The sequence below is a fragment of the Thermobia domestica genome, chromosome 11, assembly GCF_964235325.1.
Source record: "Thermobia domestica chromosome 11, izTheDome1.hap1.1, whole genome shotgun sequence".
NCBI lineage: Eukaryota > Metazoa > Arthropoda > Insecta > Zygentoma > Lepismatidae > Thermobia > Thermobia domestica.
In genome coordinates this window covers 27554599-27574668 of record NC_137464.1, presented here as the reverse complement: position 1 = coordinate 27574668, position 20070 = coordinate 27554599, and the positions used below count along the sequence as shown (strand labels likewise).

Genomic DNA, 20070 nt, shown 5'->3' with positions numbered 1-20070 from the left:
AATTCTTCTATATCCTTTCTTCTATCATCATTTTCCATTTCTATTGCTTAAGCCTTTAGCAGTAGATTTGTTTTACAACTTATTGGAAAGTGAGGGTCGAAGTAGCGAAGGCAGGTGGCAATAGGCATCGATGTTGGGGTAGCATATGGGGCCCATCTTCTTGGGTACCCCAGGATTTGGATATACTGTATTTGTTTGGATATCTATCAACGAAACACGCATATTTGAACGGGAAAGTTATAGACAAATCGGATGCCTAAACAGGAAAGTTACACAGATATAGGATACCTGAACGCGAAAACTATACAAAAATAGGATACTTGAACAGGAAAGTTATGCAGAAATAGAACAAGTGAACGGGAAAGTTATACAGAAACAGGATACCTTGTAAGGGGTCTGTCCTGTTTCGTATATTAGTAATCTTCAAAATAATTCGAAAAGTTCTAACACTTTCTTAGCTGGTTTTTAATAATTGACCCTGAGAAGCGTACATAAACAACTTTTCTGCATATTCAACAAGATGTCTACACCTTTATACATACGCTTATTTTCTCGACAAGATGTCTACATACATGTTCATTTACTTACGACGTTGCTATAGCAACAACAACTCTCTTATTTTAGTTACCGATTACAATAATAATATCTCGAAATCTCTATATATCTTTCTTTTCTTTATACATAGTATTGCTCAACTAATTCGTCTCTGATCCCTTTCTGTAAATTGGCACAGATTGTTAATAATACATACAACGTTATCATTGTAGATGTCGGTCGGACGGGACTTCCATAATAGTTCTACTATGAAGGAAAGAACCCTGGGTTACATATCATGAAACATTTACCTTTTGAATAGCCCTCGTATATTTAATATCAACTTTAACACACATATTCTACTTTTCCTTTCATATAATATATTATCATTATACATTTTTATATTTGTCAATATATCTCAATATTAATTACGACGAATTACAATTGTTATGAATGAGGCTATTCAAAAATCAAACTTTACTGATAGTTTACTTCTAGGGTACAAATTAACTATTCATTCATATACAAACAACACTATTTACAAACAAAGATCTTCATAGTATTAAATACTGATAGGATCAGAAGACAACAAAGTTAGAATACATAAACACATTGATGATTATCATTTAATACATTAATAAACTTTTGAAAAATGAAGAGATTCGATATTCATTATTCTTATTCTTTCCATATAATAAGATGCATTTATCTTCTATAAGTCTGTCATTACCTTCATAAGTTTACATTAAAATTATGATCTTTTATTTTTAAATATTTATAATAATCGCATGAAATTCGAAAAGAATAAACACGACAACAACAGTAGCGTCTTATAATAAAGCTTTTAAATAATTTCTTATCATGAAACACAAATCAATACTTCCTCAAATTAATACTATAAAAGGAAATTGCAACAAAACTATAAGGAATAAATTCAATAACATTTTCAGTTGATTGCCATAAATTAACTTCGTCAATACTTCGTAAATGATTTGCTCCATAAATGATTTGCTTTCTACATATTTAATAAGATATTCATATAATTAATTATGAGATAACTTTGCAAAAGACATGAAACACAAACTAACATTTCCTCAATTAAAGCTATAAAAGGAAATTGCAACAAAACTATAAGGAAAAATCAATAGTATTTTCAGTTAATTGTCATAAACTAATTTTATCACTTTCTTAACTGATCTTATAATTGCATATGTTTTCAACATACGTTTTAATAATAAATAGACTGAAGAACATATTAACCATAGACGTAAGCAAAGGTCAATTTAATACAAATCTGTCGGACGCCCCTTTGACAGTTCAAGTTATACGTTCGAAGGGTTCATTTAAGCAACATTGTATTGCACAATTTTGTGTACATTCTTGTCTTTCATAGGATGATACCATATTTTGACTCCTATTTACAGAAATCCTGCCATCTGCAAATTGATTTTGTGAAGATCGGCGATAATTATTACTTCTACTGAAATTCCTATTGTTATTTCTGAAATTCCTAGCTCCTTTTCTATGATTAGGTTGCTTTTGATTTCCGGTACCATTATAACTACTCATTCTATTATTGAAACTGCGAACATTAGAATCATTTTCAGGTTGAATATCTACATTACGAACAGAAGCATATTGTGTCTGATTACGTGCATAATTACCCTGACCTCTATCCTGCATTTTATTGTTATTCTGTATTGCAGACTGACTCTCATAACTCTGAATGAGCATAATTAAATGGTTGAAGTTAATGCACTGTGCCGACATTAACAACTGTTGTAGTCTAAATGGCAATAAGATTCTAATAGAAGCTATAATTCGGGATTCCGGATGGTTTGGATTTAATGATCTTAACTCATGATATGTAGATACTACAAATTCAGTAATACTCCGGTGTAACTTTGGATCGTAGTGCTTCGTTCGCAAAACGGCATCTCTATTCGCTACCATAAAATCGTTTTCATAGTTTGATAGAAGAGCATTCTTAAAATCTGAATACGTATGAAGACTACCTCGGATGGCTTTAAACCATGTTAAGCAAGGTGGCAACAAGATGTGCGGTAATAGTTTTAAGAACTGAGACTCATCTACATCCATGAGCTCACATTCATCCTGAAATTTTTCGAGAAATGCCCTAGCGGGTATATCTCCTGGCACGCCACTAAATTTTGTAAGCGACTTAACTTCGCTAAATCGCAACTGTTTACCTGTGTATGTCTTCATACCTCTACTGGAGATGTGTTCGCGTCTGGATGTTTGCTTTACTCTACCTTCTTTTTCACTACTTTCTGCATCACTCGAAGATCCATTAAATTCCAAAGTTGTTCTGGGAGGACGATCAGGTACCCAACCTCTGGCTGTAGGATGATTCGTGCCTTCGTTATCTTGAAATGGAGTTCCGGGAATACACCTTTCCTTGATGGAATTTACTTCGTCTCGTAGTAACTTAATATGATTTTCGTGGGCATTAACTGTTGATTCTAAAACATCCATTGATTCTTGCATTTCTGTGCTCCTTTGTACTACCTTTTCTATTTTCTCTTCATACTTCTCAAATTTTTCCAGTACATGTGTGTTCATCTGATTTAGCTAATGTTGAACACGGTCCCATCTGTCTTCATTAATTGATTTAACTTCACTATTTTTTCGTCAAAGTTGTTAACTAACTGTATTATCTTATGGTCTAATTTTTCTTCAAACTGTTGTATTTGTTCGGACTGGTTCTTCATTCGCTCAGATTGGCTTCTTATTTGCTCGGATTGGTTTTTTATTTGCTGAGCCAAGTCCTTTAAAATGTCTGTCAAATTTTCACTAGGAGTTGATTCAGGATACACACTCTGTTCACAACTTATATTATTACTTGTCGTACTCATGGCTATATTTCGATGAATTACTTTTCCACTTCTCAATAGTGTAATATTAAGGTCGCGTTGACAGCTTGCCGTTTTTACTGTCCTTCGAAACGACAATTAAACTTCCGGTGGTGAGGCACCAATTTGTAAGGGGTCTGTCCTGGTTCGTATATTAGTAATCTTCAAAATAATTCGAAACGTTCTAACACTTTCTTAGCTGGTTTTTAATAATTGACCCTGAGAAGCGTACATAAACAACTTTTCTGCATATTCAACAAGATGTCTACACCTTTATACATACACTTATTTTCTCGACAAGATGTCTACATACATGTTCATTTACTTACGACGTTGCTATAGCAACAACAACTCTCTTATTTTAGTTACCGATTACAATAATAATATCTCGAAATCTCTATATATCTTTCTTTTCTTTATACATAGTATTGCTCAACTAATTCGCCTCTGATCCCTTTCTGTAAATTGGCACAGATTGTTAATAATACATACAACGTTATCGTTGTAACCTGAATAGGAAATTTATGCAGAAATCGGATAACTGAACGGCAATGTTATATAGAAATTGGATATCTGGACGGGAAAGTTATACAGACATCGGAACAGCTGCAGGCGACTGGCACAGAGAATTTATGAAAAAAATGAAATGAAATCTTCAAGTTTTACGTCCCAGGGTTATGTCGGTTAGGTAAAGGAGACGGTGATGATGAGAGATGAGTGAAATGGTGGAATGAAGAAAGTGGGAGGAAACGGGAGAACCCCGAGAAAACTCACGAGCACGGCGCGAGCTGGGATTGAACCAGGGACCACAAAGTCCACACGGCGCGAGCTGGGATTGAACCAGGGACCCCAAGCACTGGAGACAGAGAATTTAGTAGAGCGGTGGAGACGTAGAAGCAAACTTTCAAAAATACTATGATAGAATAATATCTTGGAGAAAATGTGCATGAAATATCTACTAACAGTAACGTACCTCTAAGTCTCAAAGGATATAACTTGTTTTTCTTATTCTGAAACTAGCATTTTCTTATTTGAAAACTGGTTCTACAGATTGTTCAGAGGTTTTGAAAAATTTTAGTATATATATATTGTTTAAATGTGTTCTTCACGGAACTCACATCCGTAAAAGTTATCGTTTTAGCAGTAAAAAGTAAGGGAAGAAAAATACGCATTCTTGTATACACTTTATAGCGATACAATGTAAAATAATTTTCTTAGATTGTAGGAATAAATTGTTAATTTTCACCGATGTGACTCCTTTCGAGAGCTGTCATTGGTGTTGTGTATAAAATATGTTATTTAACATTTTTTTCAATACTAGCATTACTTTTTACAGTTATCATTAAATGATAAATGGTATTTTTTTCTAATATACAAGACTTAACTTCCGCACAAAGAAATCTTCTCATTCCCTGTAGCTTCTGTCACATTCTACAAAAATGTAGAGTTAGACTTTCCGGACATTCTGTATAACGTGCTAGGAGTCTGTTCTTTTGTGTACAATGTTTCTCTTCTGAAGGATTATATGATGAAACGCTTATATTCTTTATTTCTATTTTATTATTCATACTTCAGTTTGATGTATCTCGCCTAAATAAACAAGAGGTGTTTTCTTCAAAGAAGATTAATTCCTCTGCCTCTTCCTTAAGTTTGGTGGACTTCAGAAAGTTACGCCCTCCGTGGAGGCATAAGAGAAAATGAAATCTACTAAGTACAGTAATGAGAATTACGAGATTCCATATAGGCTTATGGGATATTGATAGCAGCTTTTTACGTATCCTTTTATCATAGGCAACCAACATGTCTGTCCTACTATACAGGTTGCATAAAAGCTAGGGAATGTTATTAGATATCCATCGATACCCGTGAAGATGTAAAGGGATTAACCCTTTTAACGAATTCGGCCGATATATATAATTGCAATAAGAAAACATGCGTATTGTAGGCAACCAACATTTCTTTGCTAATATGCGGGTTGCATAGTAGCTAGGGAATGTTATGGGTTTTAAATGGGAAATGGATAATCACCATTCCCCGTAAATATACAGGGTGGCTCAAAAGTAGGTATACATCCTGCATTGATCAAGTATAACATTCTAGTTTATGGGTTTATTTGCTTCGGCTCTTCCGAGCTTAAGATGTACGTAAAAAAAGATTAAGAACAAATAATAAAGATACTAAGTCTAGCTGAAGGATAACAATAAGGAATGATATAAAGTTTAATGACTTTACTTTTGGGCCACCCTGTATTAACGGATTGGCTTCTTTAACGAACTCGACAAGATGAGAAAAGCCACTTATCCTTGCATTACAGGCAACCGACATTTCTTTGCTACTATACAGATTGCATAGTAGCTAGGGACTGTTAAAGATTTTTAACGGGATATGAATAACTACCGTTACCCCTGAATATGTTAACGGATTAACCCCATTAATGAACTCGACCAAGATAATCGCACTAGCCGTTTATTGCAAATAAATAAGTAAATAAATAAAATGTCACTTTCCTTTAAAAGTTATCGTGTCTGATATCGGAAGGCCGTACCAACAGTATAATCCTGTAAGTCCTAACAAATTACTTAAGACATTAATTGTCATTTATGAAGTAAGTTATTTTACGCCCCCCAAAAATCTTCACACATCTTGGTCTACAGATTGGCTGAACCGTACAAAAATTTAAGAAAACAATACCAAAAACATATAACTTTTAATTTTAAAAAAAGACGAAACGAAATGAAATCTTTAAGTTTTACGTCCTACGGTTATGCTGGCTAGGCTAAAGGAGACAATGATGATGAAGAGAAATGAGTGAAATGGTGGAATGAAGAAAGTGGGAGGAAACGGGGCAACCAAGAGGAAATCCACGCACACGGTGTTTGTCCACCGCAAAGCTCACTTGGCGCGAACACACCGTGTGCGTGGGTTTTCTCGGGATTCTCCCGTTTCCTCCCACTTTCTTCATTCCACCATTTCATTCATTACTCATCATCACCGTCTCCTTTAGCCTAACCGGCATACCGTGGGACGTAAAACTCAAAGCTTTCATTTCATTTCATTTCACTTGGCGCGAGCTGGGACCGAACCAAGGACCTCATGATCAGAGGTGAGCGCTCTACCACTGAGTCATTGCAGGCCTTGAAAAAGACGAAATAAGCTTATTAAATATTATTTTTTCTTTGTAAAATAAAGATTTTATCCGTAAAATTTCCACATCTTGGCCCACATGTTGAACTGTACCGTACATAATTTTAGAAAATAATAGAAACAGATTTGGCAACTCTGGTTGCTAGAATCGAAACTTTTCTTTGAAGAAAACAAACACAGGAAACAGAAGACGACGAGGTGTGTAACATTAGATCAGCAGAGCCATCTGGTGATACAGAAGCTAATTAAAGAGCCTTTAAGAAGGACACCTGGTGGTTTCCCTAGGAAGCAATTAATGATAGACTTGTAAAACCACGCCTTCCGTAATCATCAGATCAGCTTTTTTTTTTTCTTTCATTTGTTTGTTTGTCGTATAAGTTTTATTTACTTTCTTTCTTATAAGAACGTTCTTTCCAAAATGGCTGCCTTCGTTAATGACTAAAGTCTGTCATTAAATGGTGGCTTCAGATCTCAAGGTCTTTATTTAGTGGGAAGGGTGGGGTTCGTTACCAGGCCGTAATTACACACACTAGGGAACATGATAACAGCATCTTCAAGGCTTGAAGCTGGGTTAACTTTAAGGGTGATGAAGAGGCATTGTTAAATCTATTGGCTGTATTGTGTTGAAAAGCTGAAGAAGTGATCCCAAAAGGTGGAGTTGGTTGAAAACAGCGTTAATGGGTGAGAAACACTACTCTTATCTACTCAAGATTATAATGAAGACTACAAGGTTCCTGGTGGTAATTGCTCCAACTAGACTATATAGCTGTTACCATGTGTAAATTTTTCTCTTCTTTACTAAAGGGTTCATTGTTGCATTCAAATTGCATCCATTTAATAACTTTCTTTTTTCAATAACGATGTCTCGCATTATGATAGTGATCGAATTGCTGAGATAAATCTTTTTTTTTTCTTTTTTCAACGCATGTATGCTTAAAAATTCACACTCTTATACGAAAGGCATGGTTCATTTTATACTTGATAATCATCTTATTACTACGAGAACTATTAAGAAGATGTTGTAATCGCTTCTATCTGTCCATCCCCTGCAGCAAGGGCGGGGAAAGGGAGGATAGGAGAACAAGGTAACACCCTGATAATTTTAGTAGTGAGTTTTTCCAGCACTGATGTAGATGGACATAATTTAACGTGAAATCTACTCTGCGGTTAAGGAAAGTTGGTGTCTGACTGTTAGGACAGAACACGTGGTGCGTTCGAGGTGTTATGATGACAAAAGGTGCGCAACAATAGAAGTACCAGGACTTCGAACGTTTAACGAGTCATATTTCTATAACTATAATAATAAAATGTAATATTGCAGTTTGACGTCCCACGATTATGTCCTCTAAGCTAAGGGAGATAGATAATTAAAGCAAGTGAATAATGATGGAAGAATCGGTAGAGTGATAAAGTAGGAGGAAACGGGAATACCCCGGGAAAACTCACAGACATGTTTTCCCCTACAAATTTACTTGGTCGGGGATCGAACTATTTACCCCACGCACCAGAGGTAAGTGCTCTTTTACTGAGCCACCGGGCTCTCCCCACCGCTACAAACTGAAAATCAAATTAATTCTATTTTTTTTTATGCACTAACTTATAAAAACATGTTTAAAATGTTCATGACTATAATTTATTTTGTTTATTTAAAGAAAAAAACGGGAAAAATCATTCTACGGAAAATTATAAACGTATTATGTAAAACGTGCCAAGAAAACGTAAAACATTTACGAAGAAAACATAAGATCTGGTAAATGTACGTTAACGGCACACTAAGTTACATTACGCAACTCAGAGACACAATGGATCAATGAAAGAGCGCTTTCTTCTGTTGTAAACGATCACTAACTTGATGAGTTAAAGGAAGGCAACTTTCGCGCTCGTGGGTTTTCTCGAATTTTTTTTTGGGGGGGGGCACGTTGACTCAGTGGTAGCGCGCTTACCTATGGTGTGTGGGGTCCCTGGTTCGATCCCAGGCGAAATAACTTTGTGGTGGAGAACATGGTGTCCGTGGGTTTTCTCGAAGTACTCCCGTTCCCTCCCACATGTCATTCCACCAATTCTTCCATCATCATTCACCTGCCTTAATCATTTGCCTTCCTTAGTAGGCGGCTATTTGAAGCGTTCGCAAAGCGTTTTTACTGCTCATGCGTACGCTTGGAATACGCTGACCCTGTATTTAAATGTGGATGGTTAATCACAGTACGCTGCAAACGCGAAAGCAATAAAAACGCGGAGAAAACGTCAGCTCGAGCGTATTTGGTGCTTTTCGGAACAATAGACCGCCTGCTGTTTAAAAGTTGTCTAAAGGAAGGGGGAAAAAAGGAAATACGTGGCCAGACAAGGGGATTTTAGCAAGAAAGAGCTGCTTGGAAGATGCTTTGTGCAGAGTATTGGAACTCTGCTATTATAGACCTGGTCCTGGCAAAAAAGAACTGGAAATCCTGACTGGCTCACAATATGATTTATAACTCTGGCGAAAATAAGGTTGACAAGAAGCCACCTAGGTCGCGTTCGCTGCGGGAGGTAACGCTTCGAAAACGCATTCTCAAATAGCCACAGACTTAACATAAAGGGTATAATTGTGGGACGTTAAAATGAAGTGTTCAATTCATTTCGAATTCTTTTGCTTTGTTCCAATTCTATAATTATGTTACTAACACAACTTTGAACCAATAACCACTCTATTACATATTTTAAGCTCAGTTCTATTCGACATAAGTATCTACTACGGGAGAAAAAGGAATAAGAGATTCAAGATAATATATTTCAACTCTTCAACTTGAGGAAGTATCATCATCAAGTCGCTCGTGCTGTCATTCAGTGAGAGTTGCTTGATACAAAGAGGTACTTCTTTTCCTGTACCAGTAGATGTCAGTTCTAGATCCTCGATTGTGTCAATTGAACCTGCTCATGTGTTCATCGATTCAAGTTTAGAATACTATAGTTAGTAACCATATTGTACACCATTTGTGAACAGAGTAAGCTGTATTGACGATGGATTTTTTCATCTATTTAGCACAAGACTCATTTAAAAAGAGTGTTTATTTTTCAACTACTAAAAGTCAAATTATGCGTACTAAATGTGAATTTATCAATTCAAATGAACATTAATAAGCAAGTATTAATTATCATTAAAATGGACAAAATGACAGTTCGTATTGTAAAATTTGATTAACCATTGGAGATGTAAAAACATTTTTTTTTTTTTTTGTCCGTCGTCCCGCTAAAGGGTTTTGCCCTTTCTTCGGGTAAGTGCTTTATATAAAATGTAGTTTGCAGTTTAATGTGGTCGGTCTAAGAGGTGCACAAGTATATAATATTTATTTATTTATTAAATACATATACACAGAGAGGGGATGGAAGGGTGACAATAACATCTAATGAAGTACAAGCATACTATAAGCATGAGTAAAAACACATCTTTCAGGTGTCTTGAGCTAAATGAAACAAAGCCCATACCTTCAATTATTATCATTCATTATTTAATCTCTATTTTTAAAAAAATAAATAAAAGTTACTTAAACTCTGCTGCCATGCAGATAAAATATAGGGCATTTTCCTTGTATGTTTCATTTTTCTCCCATGTAAATTAATTGTACTGTAATTCTGGGAAGATATATATTTATTGTATTGCCATCTACTGATAGAAAAGCAAGTATCGTGTTTGTCAGAAGTTTGCACAACCCTCACTAGATGTCACTAACTTGTAAAAGGTGAGACACAGACCATAACATACAGTTAATGCTCGTTTCCTCTTTCTTCCGCAGTATTTACTAATATTCTACTCGTCTCTTACCATTAGATAATTCTTCATAAACGGGATTATATAGATCTTGCGACTGTCCGTTGAGATAAGGCTCCGGTCTTGGTGGTGGACAAATGAATACCGATGAATTTCCAAGAACTGTAAACCCTGCATTGTTATAGTTGGCGGCCGATTTTACATCTATGAGCTGAAAGTAAAACAAAAATACATTTATTAATTCTACAATTAATTTGTTATGTACTTAATAAATTATCTGTTCTAATTAGATTACATGTTTTATGAATCTACAGTAAGTAAAAGCAAAATACAGGATAGCCCACATAAAACTAGTTCGGCCTTCCGGCTGAGTAATACCGGAGAATATGTAATTCTCTAAGTAATTCTGGTTACCGCGATTGTCTCGACGTTAATGGGGCTCACTCTCAACATTTATTGTAACCTACAGATAAGTCACCACATTTTCCAACTCTCTCTTCCGGTATCTGGTATTAACACACCGGGTTATATTTATATAGGCCATCCTGCCCAACTTGTACTTATAAAAACAAAAACACTGTATTTTCACTAAATGTCAACAGATGGCACTATGGTCAAAAATTTCCATCGTCAGATTGAGTATAAGTGTGATGTCGAAATAAGGTTCTGATTGTGAGGTCGAATGACCGTGATACTGGATTGGAGGTCGGAGGTGTGACCGTGAGATTGAATAAGATTAGGTTAAGATGGGTACTTTCGGTGCTTGCTGTCTATGTAACTCGCTGTGTATGCCAAAATCTAGTAAGTAGTTTGAAGAGGAGGATGGCACGTGCTAGTTTACCGTACATCCAAACAAACACAGAGGAAGATTAATATGGGCGAAGCTTTCAGGAGAATTCCCTGATAACTCTAGTACAGTGGTTCTCAACCTAATTTCTATTACAACCCTAATTTTATTACATCCTCTTGCCCGCGACTCCCTTATAATTGCTAGTTTGTAATAAGCTTGTGTGAAATTTGTAATAGAGCCTATACCTATTGCGGAGATCTCATGCTATCCATCTATTTCTATAATAGTAGAATCAATTTCTAGTATGTAGTGGATACAGTAACTACCCTAAAAGCAAATGGATTAAAACCAAATTTGGTCAGTTCATTCATATTACAAATATCGAATCCGATCAGTCATACAATTTGAAAATGGAGGGCAATTGAAAATTTTGAAACTTCGTAATTCCCTTAATGTTGGGTCATATGATAAAAAAGTAAAGTGATTTTTAATTTTGGTTAATAAAAACTTGGACAGTTATTTAAAAAAAAAAAGTTATTGAGTATTTTAAATGACTTGATAATGTGCATCACGAAAATTGAACCGGACATTGCTGCACTAGTGAAATCACACCATCATCAGATATCTCTTTAGCTTACAAGTTTAGTTGTATTTCAATATGCAGATTTTGTACTTTTTATTTATTTATTTATTTATTATTTTATTTATTTATTTATTTATTATTTTGTTTATTTATTTTATTTATTTATTTATTTATTTATTTATTTATTTATTTATTTATTTATTTATTTATTTATTTATTTATTTATTTATTTTGTATTTCAATATGTCGTTCTCATTAGTTTTATATGGTACCTTTTTCATTTAAATTGATTTTTAAACAACTCTGCACTTGTTGAAAATGTTTAGTATACCTATTTTTTGTTGCTCTTAACAGTATGTATAAAAATAAAATTATGTATATCAGAATAAAATTCAAAATAATATTTAAAAATATTTTCCAGTATTACATTCATATTATGTTTATCACCTCCGCTTATTTTCTCGACCGTTATGAAGCTCCCTAGAGGTCGCGACTCCCCGGTTGAGAAACCCTGCTCTAGTATAAGACATCATCAAATGTCATCGTTGACTACCACAAGCTTACAGGAACTGGAACCGAACATCCAACCCTTTACACTAGACGTGAACTCTCTACCACGCGTCTTCAAAGGAACGCCGGTTGCTCATGGTAGCAGTTTTTATTTCATGTTCACTCACCTTTGCCACAAAAGTGCAGTATTGAGGTTGGAAAGAAAAAGAAGAAAAAATCACCTCTGCACAAAAGTGTTACATGAATACCTGATGAACTAATTTCACAAAAAAATATATATATGCGTCGCTATGTTCTCCTTCCCTACGTACAAAAATTGGCGATTGTTTGAAGTCTTTTTTTTTTTTTTTTTTTGAAATTTTCATTATACATATTATTTTGTGTGTGTGTGTGGTTCTATGTATTTTTTAATAATTTCATACCACATCCTACAGTCCATTTTTTGTGTATGTGCGACCACGCATTATCCAAGCAAAATGGCAGAATTGTTCGCTACAAGCCAACCATGAAGTTAACAATACACACTGGTTCTCCCTACAAATACAACTTCCTCACCCCTAGCCCCCTCAAAGGAACTATATATATATATATATATATATATCCAGTATATAGGAATAAAGGTGAATTATCACATGTAAGTTTTCCATGTATGTGTATTTTTACAGATGTAAGAAGAGGGTGGGGTGGGAGTTAGAAGGCGTGCAAAAAAGAAACAAGAATTTTTAATTTCTATTTGAGGGACAGCCTGCGTTTGCTTTTGAGCGCCCCGCCTCATCCCCGAAAAACTTGTTATATGCATTACGTTCTCTTATTTTCTCTCTCTCTTTCTTTCTCTTTTATTAACTAACAATCCGTCAAAATTACTTTCCCCTCCCCCTTTTGCCCCCTTCTCATTCTCTCAGCGTACAAGGAGTGCTGAGTGGGGGGAGGTGGGATACGAGTGGAAACAGTATGGCACCAGCGTTGCAATCTTCTGTAAATGAAATTATGCTAAGCGAAGCTTGAAATTAGTGTGGTTTGTTGATCAGATAGGGTAAAACTAGCTTTTTGTAATGCATATGTGAAACACACACACAAATACACTTAGAGACTACACACACTATATATATATATATGGTATTCACTACATAGTAGCATAGCTTTTTGAATTCTGTAACAAACCTAATGTAATTTAAACTCCAAACAACGTATGTATACATTTGTATAGAATACTGAAACATATGGGTGTCGCCTATCGACGTATATAGTAAAAAAGAAAGACAATAATAGTGAGCTTGTTTACAAGAACAGCATGTCGTTACTTCGTTACGTAGGTAATGTTCAGTTGTACGGTAAAATTATGTGTACAATCAAGTAACGGAAATATTAAGAAAGCAGAACTGCAACCACTGTAAAACATTTTATTTAAGCACTGTAGTGTAATTTGACTTTCTGAATATGTTATATTACTGTAAATGACGTATACACACTTAACAGTATATTTTATGTACACTGTGTAACCATGATGCCTACCCCTGCCAAGGGGTTGAGTATAAACCTCCTAAATTCACCATTTCCCCAAAAATGTACCATTCTCTCCAAAATTTACCATATTGCCTCCAAATTAACACTCTCCTCAAACTTATCATTCTGCCCCCAGATTTACTATTATGTCCCCTAAATTTACAATTCTCCCCCAAATTTATCATTCTGTACACCAAACTTACTATTCTGGCCCAAAATTTTATCATTCTTACCCCCAAACTTACTATTCTATCCCCTAAATTCACCATTTTCACCCTAAAGTACCATTTTCTCCCAAATTTCCCATATTGCAGTTCACCATTCTCTCAAATTTTCCAGAATTGTCGATAATTGTTGATAAGTCTTGATAATTGTCGACAATTATTTATAACTGTCTATAATTGTTGATAACTGTCAGTAACTGTCGATAAGTGTTAATAATTGTCGATAAGTGTGTTGATAATTGTTAATAATTATCGATAATTGTTGATAATTGTCGATGACTGTTGATAATTTTCGATAAGTGTTGATAATTGTTGATAACTAATGATAACTGTCAGATAATTGTTGATCATTTGTCGATAATTGTCGAAAAGTGTTGATAACTGTCGGTAATTGTCGATGATTGTTGATAACTGTTGATACTTGTCGACAATTGTCGATAAATGTTGGTAATTGTCGATAAATGTTGATAATTGTCGACAGACGAATGAACGTAATCAGTATAAGACTTTCTAGACTTCTGAATAGCATTTCTTGGAACTCTATAATAAAGACAACTTTTAATTGGAGGAAATTTGGTAGAAGAGGGGCATGGAAGAAAGAACTGAAGAAGAAGAAAATGAGGCATTCTTTTAAATAAAGTTACAAAGTTAATGAACTTGGACGTTACTTTGCAAGTGGAAATATCACAGGACGAACAGGAGCCGAAAGCGACCAGTGTGAAAAATCAGTACTTGATTAACTATCACGCAAATATGCCATTAGCGGCGACATGGGCTGACAGGCAGAAGGTTAAAATAACGTTGTCAGGTATCGCATTATATACTCGTCAGAGTCTCAACAAAGCTTTTCCTCTAAACATTAACATTTAGAAAATAAAAACGTATTTAAAAAAATAGCATATACATTTGTACGTTCCGTCACGAAATATTTAGCAGAAATGTTAAATATATGCTTATTCATATGAACATTTAGATTATCTTTATATTGCATGTGATTATCAGGTGTTTATCGCTATGTTTTATTATATATGTGCATAATTATGATTTTTTTTAATACGTCACGAAAATATTTTTATTAATGTTCTATCTTGACACTTTTTTTTCTACACATTTAAGTACGATTTCACAAAGTAAGGAAGCATTAGCACATTGCATTTGTATAGTGTTTAATTTTATTTATCTTAGATATTACCAGTAAATAGTGTTACCAACGACACGAAACGTAACAGAAAAAGACCTTCTCGTCTCGTCTCGTAAATTTTGTACATGTCTCGTCTCCAATCTCGAAGGATTTTCTTTTTATTCGCCTCACTTCTTTTTGTAAATTTAAATTCAAATTTATACCCTAATTTTTCTTTTTAATTTAATCTAGAAATTATCAGAATCCTCCCATGTTTGGAGAGATCCACGAAGCGTATTGATCAGAGGTGTTTAAACTCGCGAGCCCGACGCTCGTGAGCATGGTACTAACGCTCAACCGGGTTCAGGCTCAATAATTGAGCGCGAGTCCAAGTCCCAATGAAATAAATGAGCACGAGCCCGAGTAAGTGCGAGCCCAGTTGAAACAGATGCGCGCGATCCCGGGTGAGTGGAGCCCAGTCGAGAGTAAGCCCAGAGAAGATTAGTGAGTGCGAGCCCGAGTGAGCGTGAGCTCAGTTGAGAGAAGTGATTGCGAGAGTGAATGAGCGCGAGCCCAGTTGAAACAGGTGAGTGCGAGCGCGAGCAAGCCCAGTGGAAAATGGCCATCTATGGTGTTGATAATAACAATATTTATTTTTGAAGTATATTGTGTGATACCTTGCGTATCTTCAAACGTTGATAAATGCTCTTCATTATATTAGGTCAATCACTTTATCAATTTATAGTTTTAACACTATGAATCGTGTAACATTAAATCAGTGTTTGAGATCTAACGTTTGAATTAAGTAGTGTTATCCACGAGACTCGCATAATTTCTCATCTGGTCTCGAAAAAAAAGACAAGAATTGTCATGTGTTTTGTCTTTTTTCGAATTTACAAAAGTACTCCTCATCTCGTGGGAAATATTGACAGTTTACCTCGGTGTTTTTCTAAAGCAGAGTTTCTCAAAGTGCTCCGGGGAGTCATATAGAAATGGAAGAAAGAATACATAGAAATGGAAAATCTCTCAGGATAGGGAAGAGGGGAAAGCGAAGTCCAACTAAGCGAAAGATTACTGACATGAGAAGAAGAAGTTATGTAATGGTTTTAAAGTGAAACAAATCGTCGAAGAAGATGTTTATTATAATCGAGATTACTCAGATCACTCAGTTTACATCATATTTGAGTCAAAGTAAACAATATCTAAGTTTTAAACAGTCAAAATTATTTTGTTATAATATGAATTCCAGAGTACCACAAGGCTCAAACTTGGGGCCCTTGTTATTTCTACTCTTTATAAATGATCTGCCAAGATACGTTAAGAACTCTAAATGTTTATTGTATACAGATGATATTAAGTTGTATAAATAAATACAAACGAATTGTGATATATTAAAACTACAAGAAGATTTGAATAACATGTATACTGGTGTATAAAAAATAAATTAAGTTGCTTATATTAAGGTACTTATATTATAAGAAAACAAAACAGTCTGCTCTTGTAAATAGAATATCTTGCTCTAACTTGTTATGTGAATTTAATTGTATTAAACTTTCTGACAGATGTATCATTGCACAAGAAGTATAATATGTCTACACAAAATAGTAAATGGCATATTTGATAATACTGAATTTTCACCATACATTAAATTTAATATCAGAGATAGTACCTTGAAAAAAAGAAATCTGCTGTGGGATAAAACATCTAAAACAAATACATACAATAATTCACCATTGGTCAGAATGTGTAAGCTATATAATAATATAGCACAAAGTGTAGAAGAATTTGATCATAATCTTAATTAGCAAATGTTTATAAAGTTAATCAAAAATAGATTTTTGTCAAATAATGATACAGAATAAAATAAATAGCTATAGGCATAATCATGGACGCTACCTATATATTGGTATCTTCTTGCTTGCACGTATATGTTCGTGTGCCTATATATGTAAGCATATATGTAAAACCTATGTACGTGTTTGGAAGGTACTTAAATATGTGTATCTGGAAATATTCAGTTAAGTGTTGTTTATAGTGATATTTATTATTTAACTTTGTGTATCTGAGAACAATGTATCTTGCCATTTTTGTATTTTAGTATTTTTATTTTCATTTTTTTCTTTTCTACTACTATTTTTTCTTTTCTTTTTTTCTTTTAATCAGTTATTAGCATAGTAATTGTTTCTTTAATGTATGTAATAGATTGTAAGAGCCTTCTGTAAATTGAGAATTTTTCTCTGTTGAAGGTAAATAAATAAATAAATAAATTTCCAGGGACCTGAATTTAAAATAAGTTGAAAGTGTTAGTACTGAATAAATTGTGGTAAGACTCTGTACAGAGATTACAGAAATTAAAGAAAATAAGCAACTGATTGATCCTACATTTATTATCTGTTAAACTCAAGATTCCATCTGGTTACTGGATCATTGGCAGGGAACCTTACTTGAAGAACGTAACTAGTTTGATAAATTGGAACTTTTCGACCAAGCACAGTGTTCAAAATAACAAAAGACATTATCCTTATTTTCTTTTCCCTGTAGAAATAAAAATATTTCCCGCTACAGCACAATGTAATTTCGTATATTAACAGTGAATGAAAAATTGCATGATACACAGTTCTCAAAATGTATGGTTTGGAAGGATCAATGCAGCTATTTGAGTTCTCGTGACTACGCCCTTACTACAAAATACGAATTAACCCAGCGCAGAAAATTAGGTTTAATTACATTTATTATGTTCAAAAGTGAACTTGGGAAATCTAAATAAGAAGAATTTGACATGCAAAAGATATTTAAAAATGTAGTTTTCCGTCCATTAATTGAAGCACAAAGGGGCTCTAGAACTCGTCTTGAAAGTGCATTGCTGACTGGACAAATTAGAGAAAAAAAAATCATTTAACGCAATGAACTTCCCAGAAAGTTCACACAAGCAAGTAAGCAGACGCCAATAATAGAGTGAAAGCATCCCTTCAATAAGATGGGAACACGTATCTGGAAGCTATCACCAGGATATTTTCTGTCAATGGAAAAGCTGCTGGAAAAGCAATTGGCAAGCGTCCACCCTGAAGGTGGGACACAAGGGGATGGTCGTTTTAGAAAGGGCCGGAAATGGACAGAAACGAATCGAAGACTCATTACTTTTCTCCCCAGATGCCATTTCCCCACCATTTTGACCAACTAATTGAAGCCCTACGGTCACGTGGACATTACTCCATAGCAACGACAAATGAGAGAGTAATAGGAACACGTTTTTCCATTTTCTTTTTTTCTGTTTGTTTGTTTTTTTTTACTTTCCACTTTCTTTAAATTTGTTTTTTCCATTTTAAGATTATCAAGTACAGAGTTGTGGTTAATATTATCAGAAGTTCTTCGTTATATTGAAAGAAAGGAATAAAGGAAGAAGAGAAAAAGCAATAGAGATGTGAAGGAAGAAGAAAGAAAACTAGGAGAAAGAAGCAATAGAGAAGAGAAGGAAAAAGAAAGAATGAAAGGAAGAAGAAAAGAATTAAGGAAAAGGAAAGGAAGGAAGGAAGGAGAGAAAGAAGGAATAGAGAAGATAAGGAAGAAGAAAAAGAAGAGAAGAAGAGAATGAAGCAACAGAGAAGAGAAGGAAGAAGAAAAAGAGAAGAAAAGAATGAAGCAATAGAGAAAATAAGGAAGTAGAAAGAATGAAAGGAAGAAGAGAATAAAGCAATACAGAAGAGAAGAAAGGAGAAAGAAAAAGGAAGAAGAAAGAAAGAAAGAAAGGAAGAAAGAAAAGAAAGAATTAATACAGAAGAGAAGGAAGGAGAAAGAAATGAAGGAAGGAAGAAGAAAAAGAATTAATACAGAAGAGAAGGAAGGAGAAAGAAATGAAGGAAGGAGAGAAAGAAGCAATAGAGAAGAAAAGGATGGAGAAAGAAAGAAATGAAGAAGAGAAAAAACAATAGAGAAAAAGGAAGGAGAAAGAACGAAGAAAGGAAGAGAAAAATTAATAAAGAAGAAAAGGAAGGAGAAAGAAAGAAAGGAATGAAGAAGAGAAAGGAGCAATAAAGAAAGAAAAAAGAAGAAAGAAAGAAAAGATCAAGGGAAAGAAGCAATAGAGAAGAGAAGAAAGAAGAAAGAAAGAAGCAATAGAGAAGAGAAGGAGAAATAAAGAAAGGAAGAAGAGAGAAGAGAAAGAAGCAATAAAGAGAAGGAAGAAGAAAGAAAGGAAGAAGAGAGAAGAGAAAGAAGCAATAAAGAGAAGGAAGGAGAAAGAACGAAAGGAAGAAGAGAAAGAAAGCAATAGAGAAAAAAGGAAGGAGAAAGAAAGAAAAAGCAAAGGAAAGAAAGAAGGAAAAGAAAGAAAAACCTATTTTTGAACTTTATCGTTTATTCACGAAGCTTCAATACAACCGAAAATCATTTTAGATATGACCATGTGAACACCACATTAACCTTCTGTATACAATAAGAAAATCTATTGTTTGATATACGATCTGAACCATACACATTTTCCCATTGACAGCTATATCAAAGGTGAGTACTCTTACCATTCAACCATAAAAGAATTAAACATTTCCTTGAGAAAACTCTGACGAGGAATCATGTACTAGTCCTGAAAATTAAAAATGAGAGATAGGAAGATTTTCTTTGTGTGTGTATGTGTGTGTGTGTGTGTTTGTGTTTGTGTTTGTGTAATGCTTCTTCCAATGCCTATATACCGTATATATCAAAAACTACTAACTTCAGAGAATGGCTGACGTTGTGATTAAGAAGCAAAAAAAAAAAAAATACTTGCAATCGTTTTAATAACTGTATTTGCTTCTACTGGCGCGGTATTGTCTTAGAATCAACAAATAAATGTTCTTCCCTTCTAAAAACCTATAATTCTATCCATCACGACCACTTTTGATTAGAGTATATACACATTATTTATTGATACTAAAATACTGCGTAACGGTTTCGGAAACTTAACGTTATCTTCATCAAACATTACCTGAAAGAGATATATATTCAGAGCATAGAAATATATATACTAAAAGTGAAAGTACTAAGATTCATTATTTATATGGGAAGCCAC

General features: G+C 34.3%; 1 protein-coding gene across 1 annotated transcript in view; it reads right to left on the bottom strand.

Annotated features, from left to right (window-relative positions):
* The window catches only part of pxb (putative Hedgehog signaling attenuator pxb), a 443477-nt gene that overhangs the window by 3875 nt on the left and 419532 nt on the right, over window positions 1–20070 (bottom strand). Inside the window, exon 5 of the mRNA XM_081730272.1 lies at window positions 10351–10507. Coding sequence (XP_081586398.1) covers window positions 10351–10507 — 157 coding nt within the window. The remainder of the gene's footprint in view (window positions 1–10350; window positions 10508–20070) is intronic.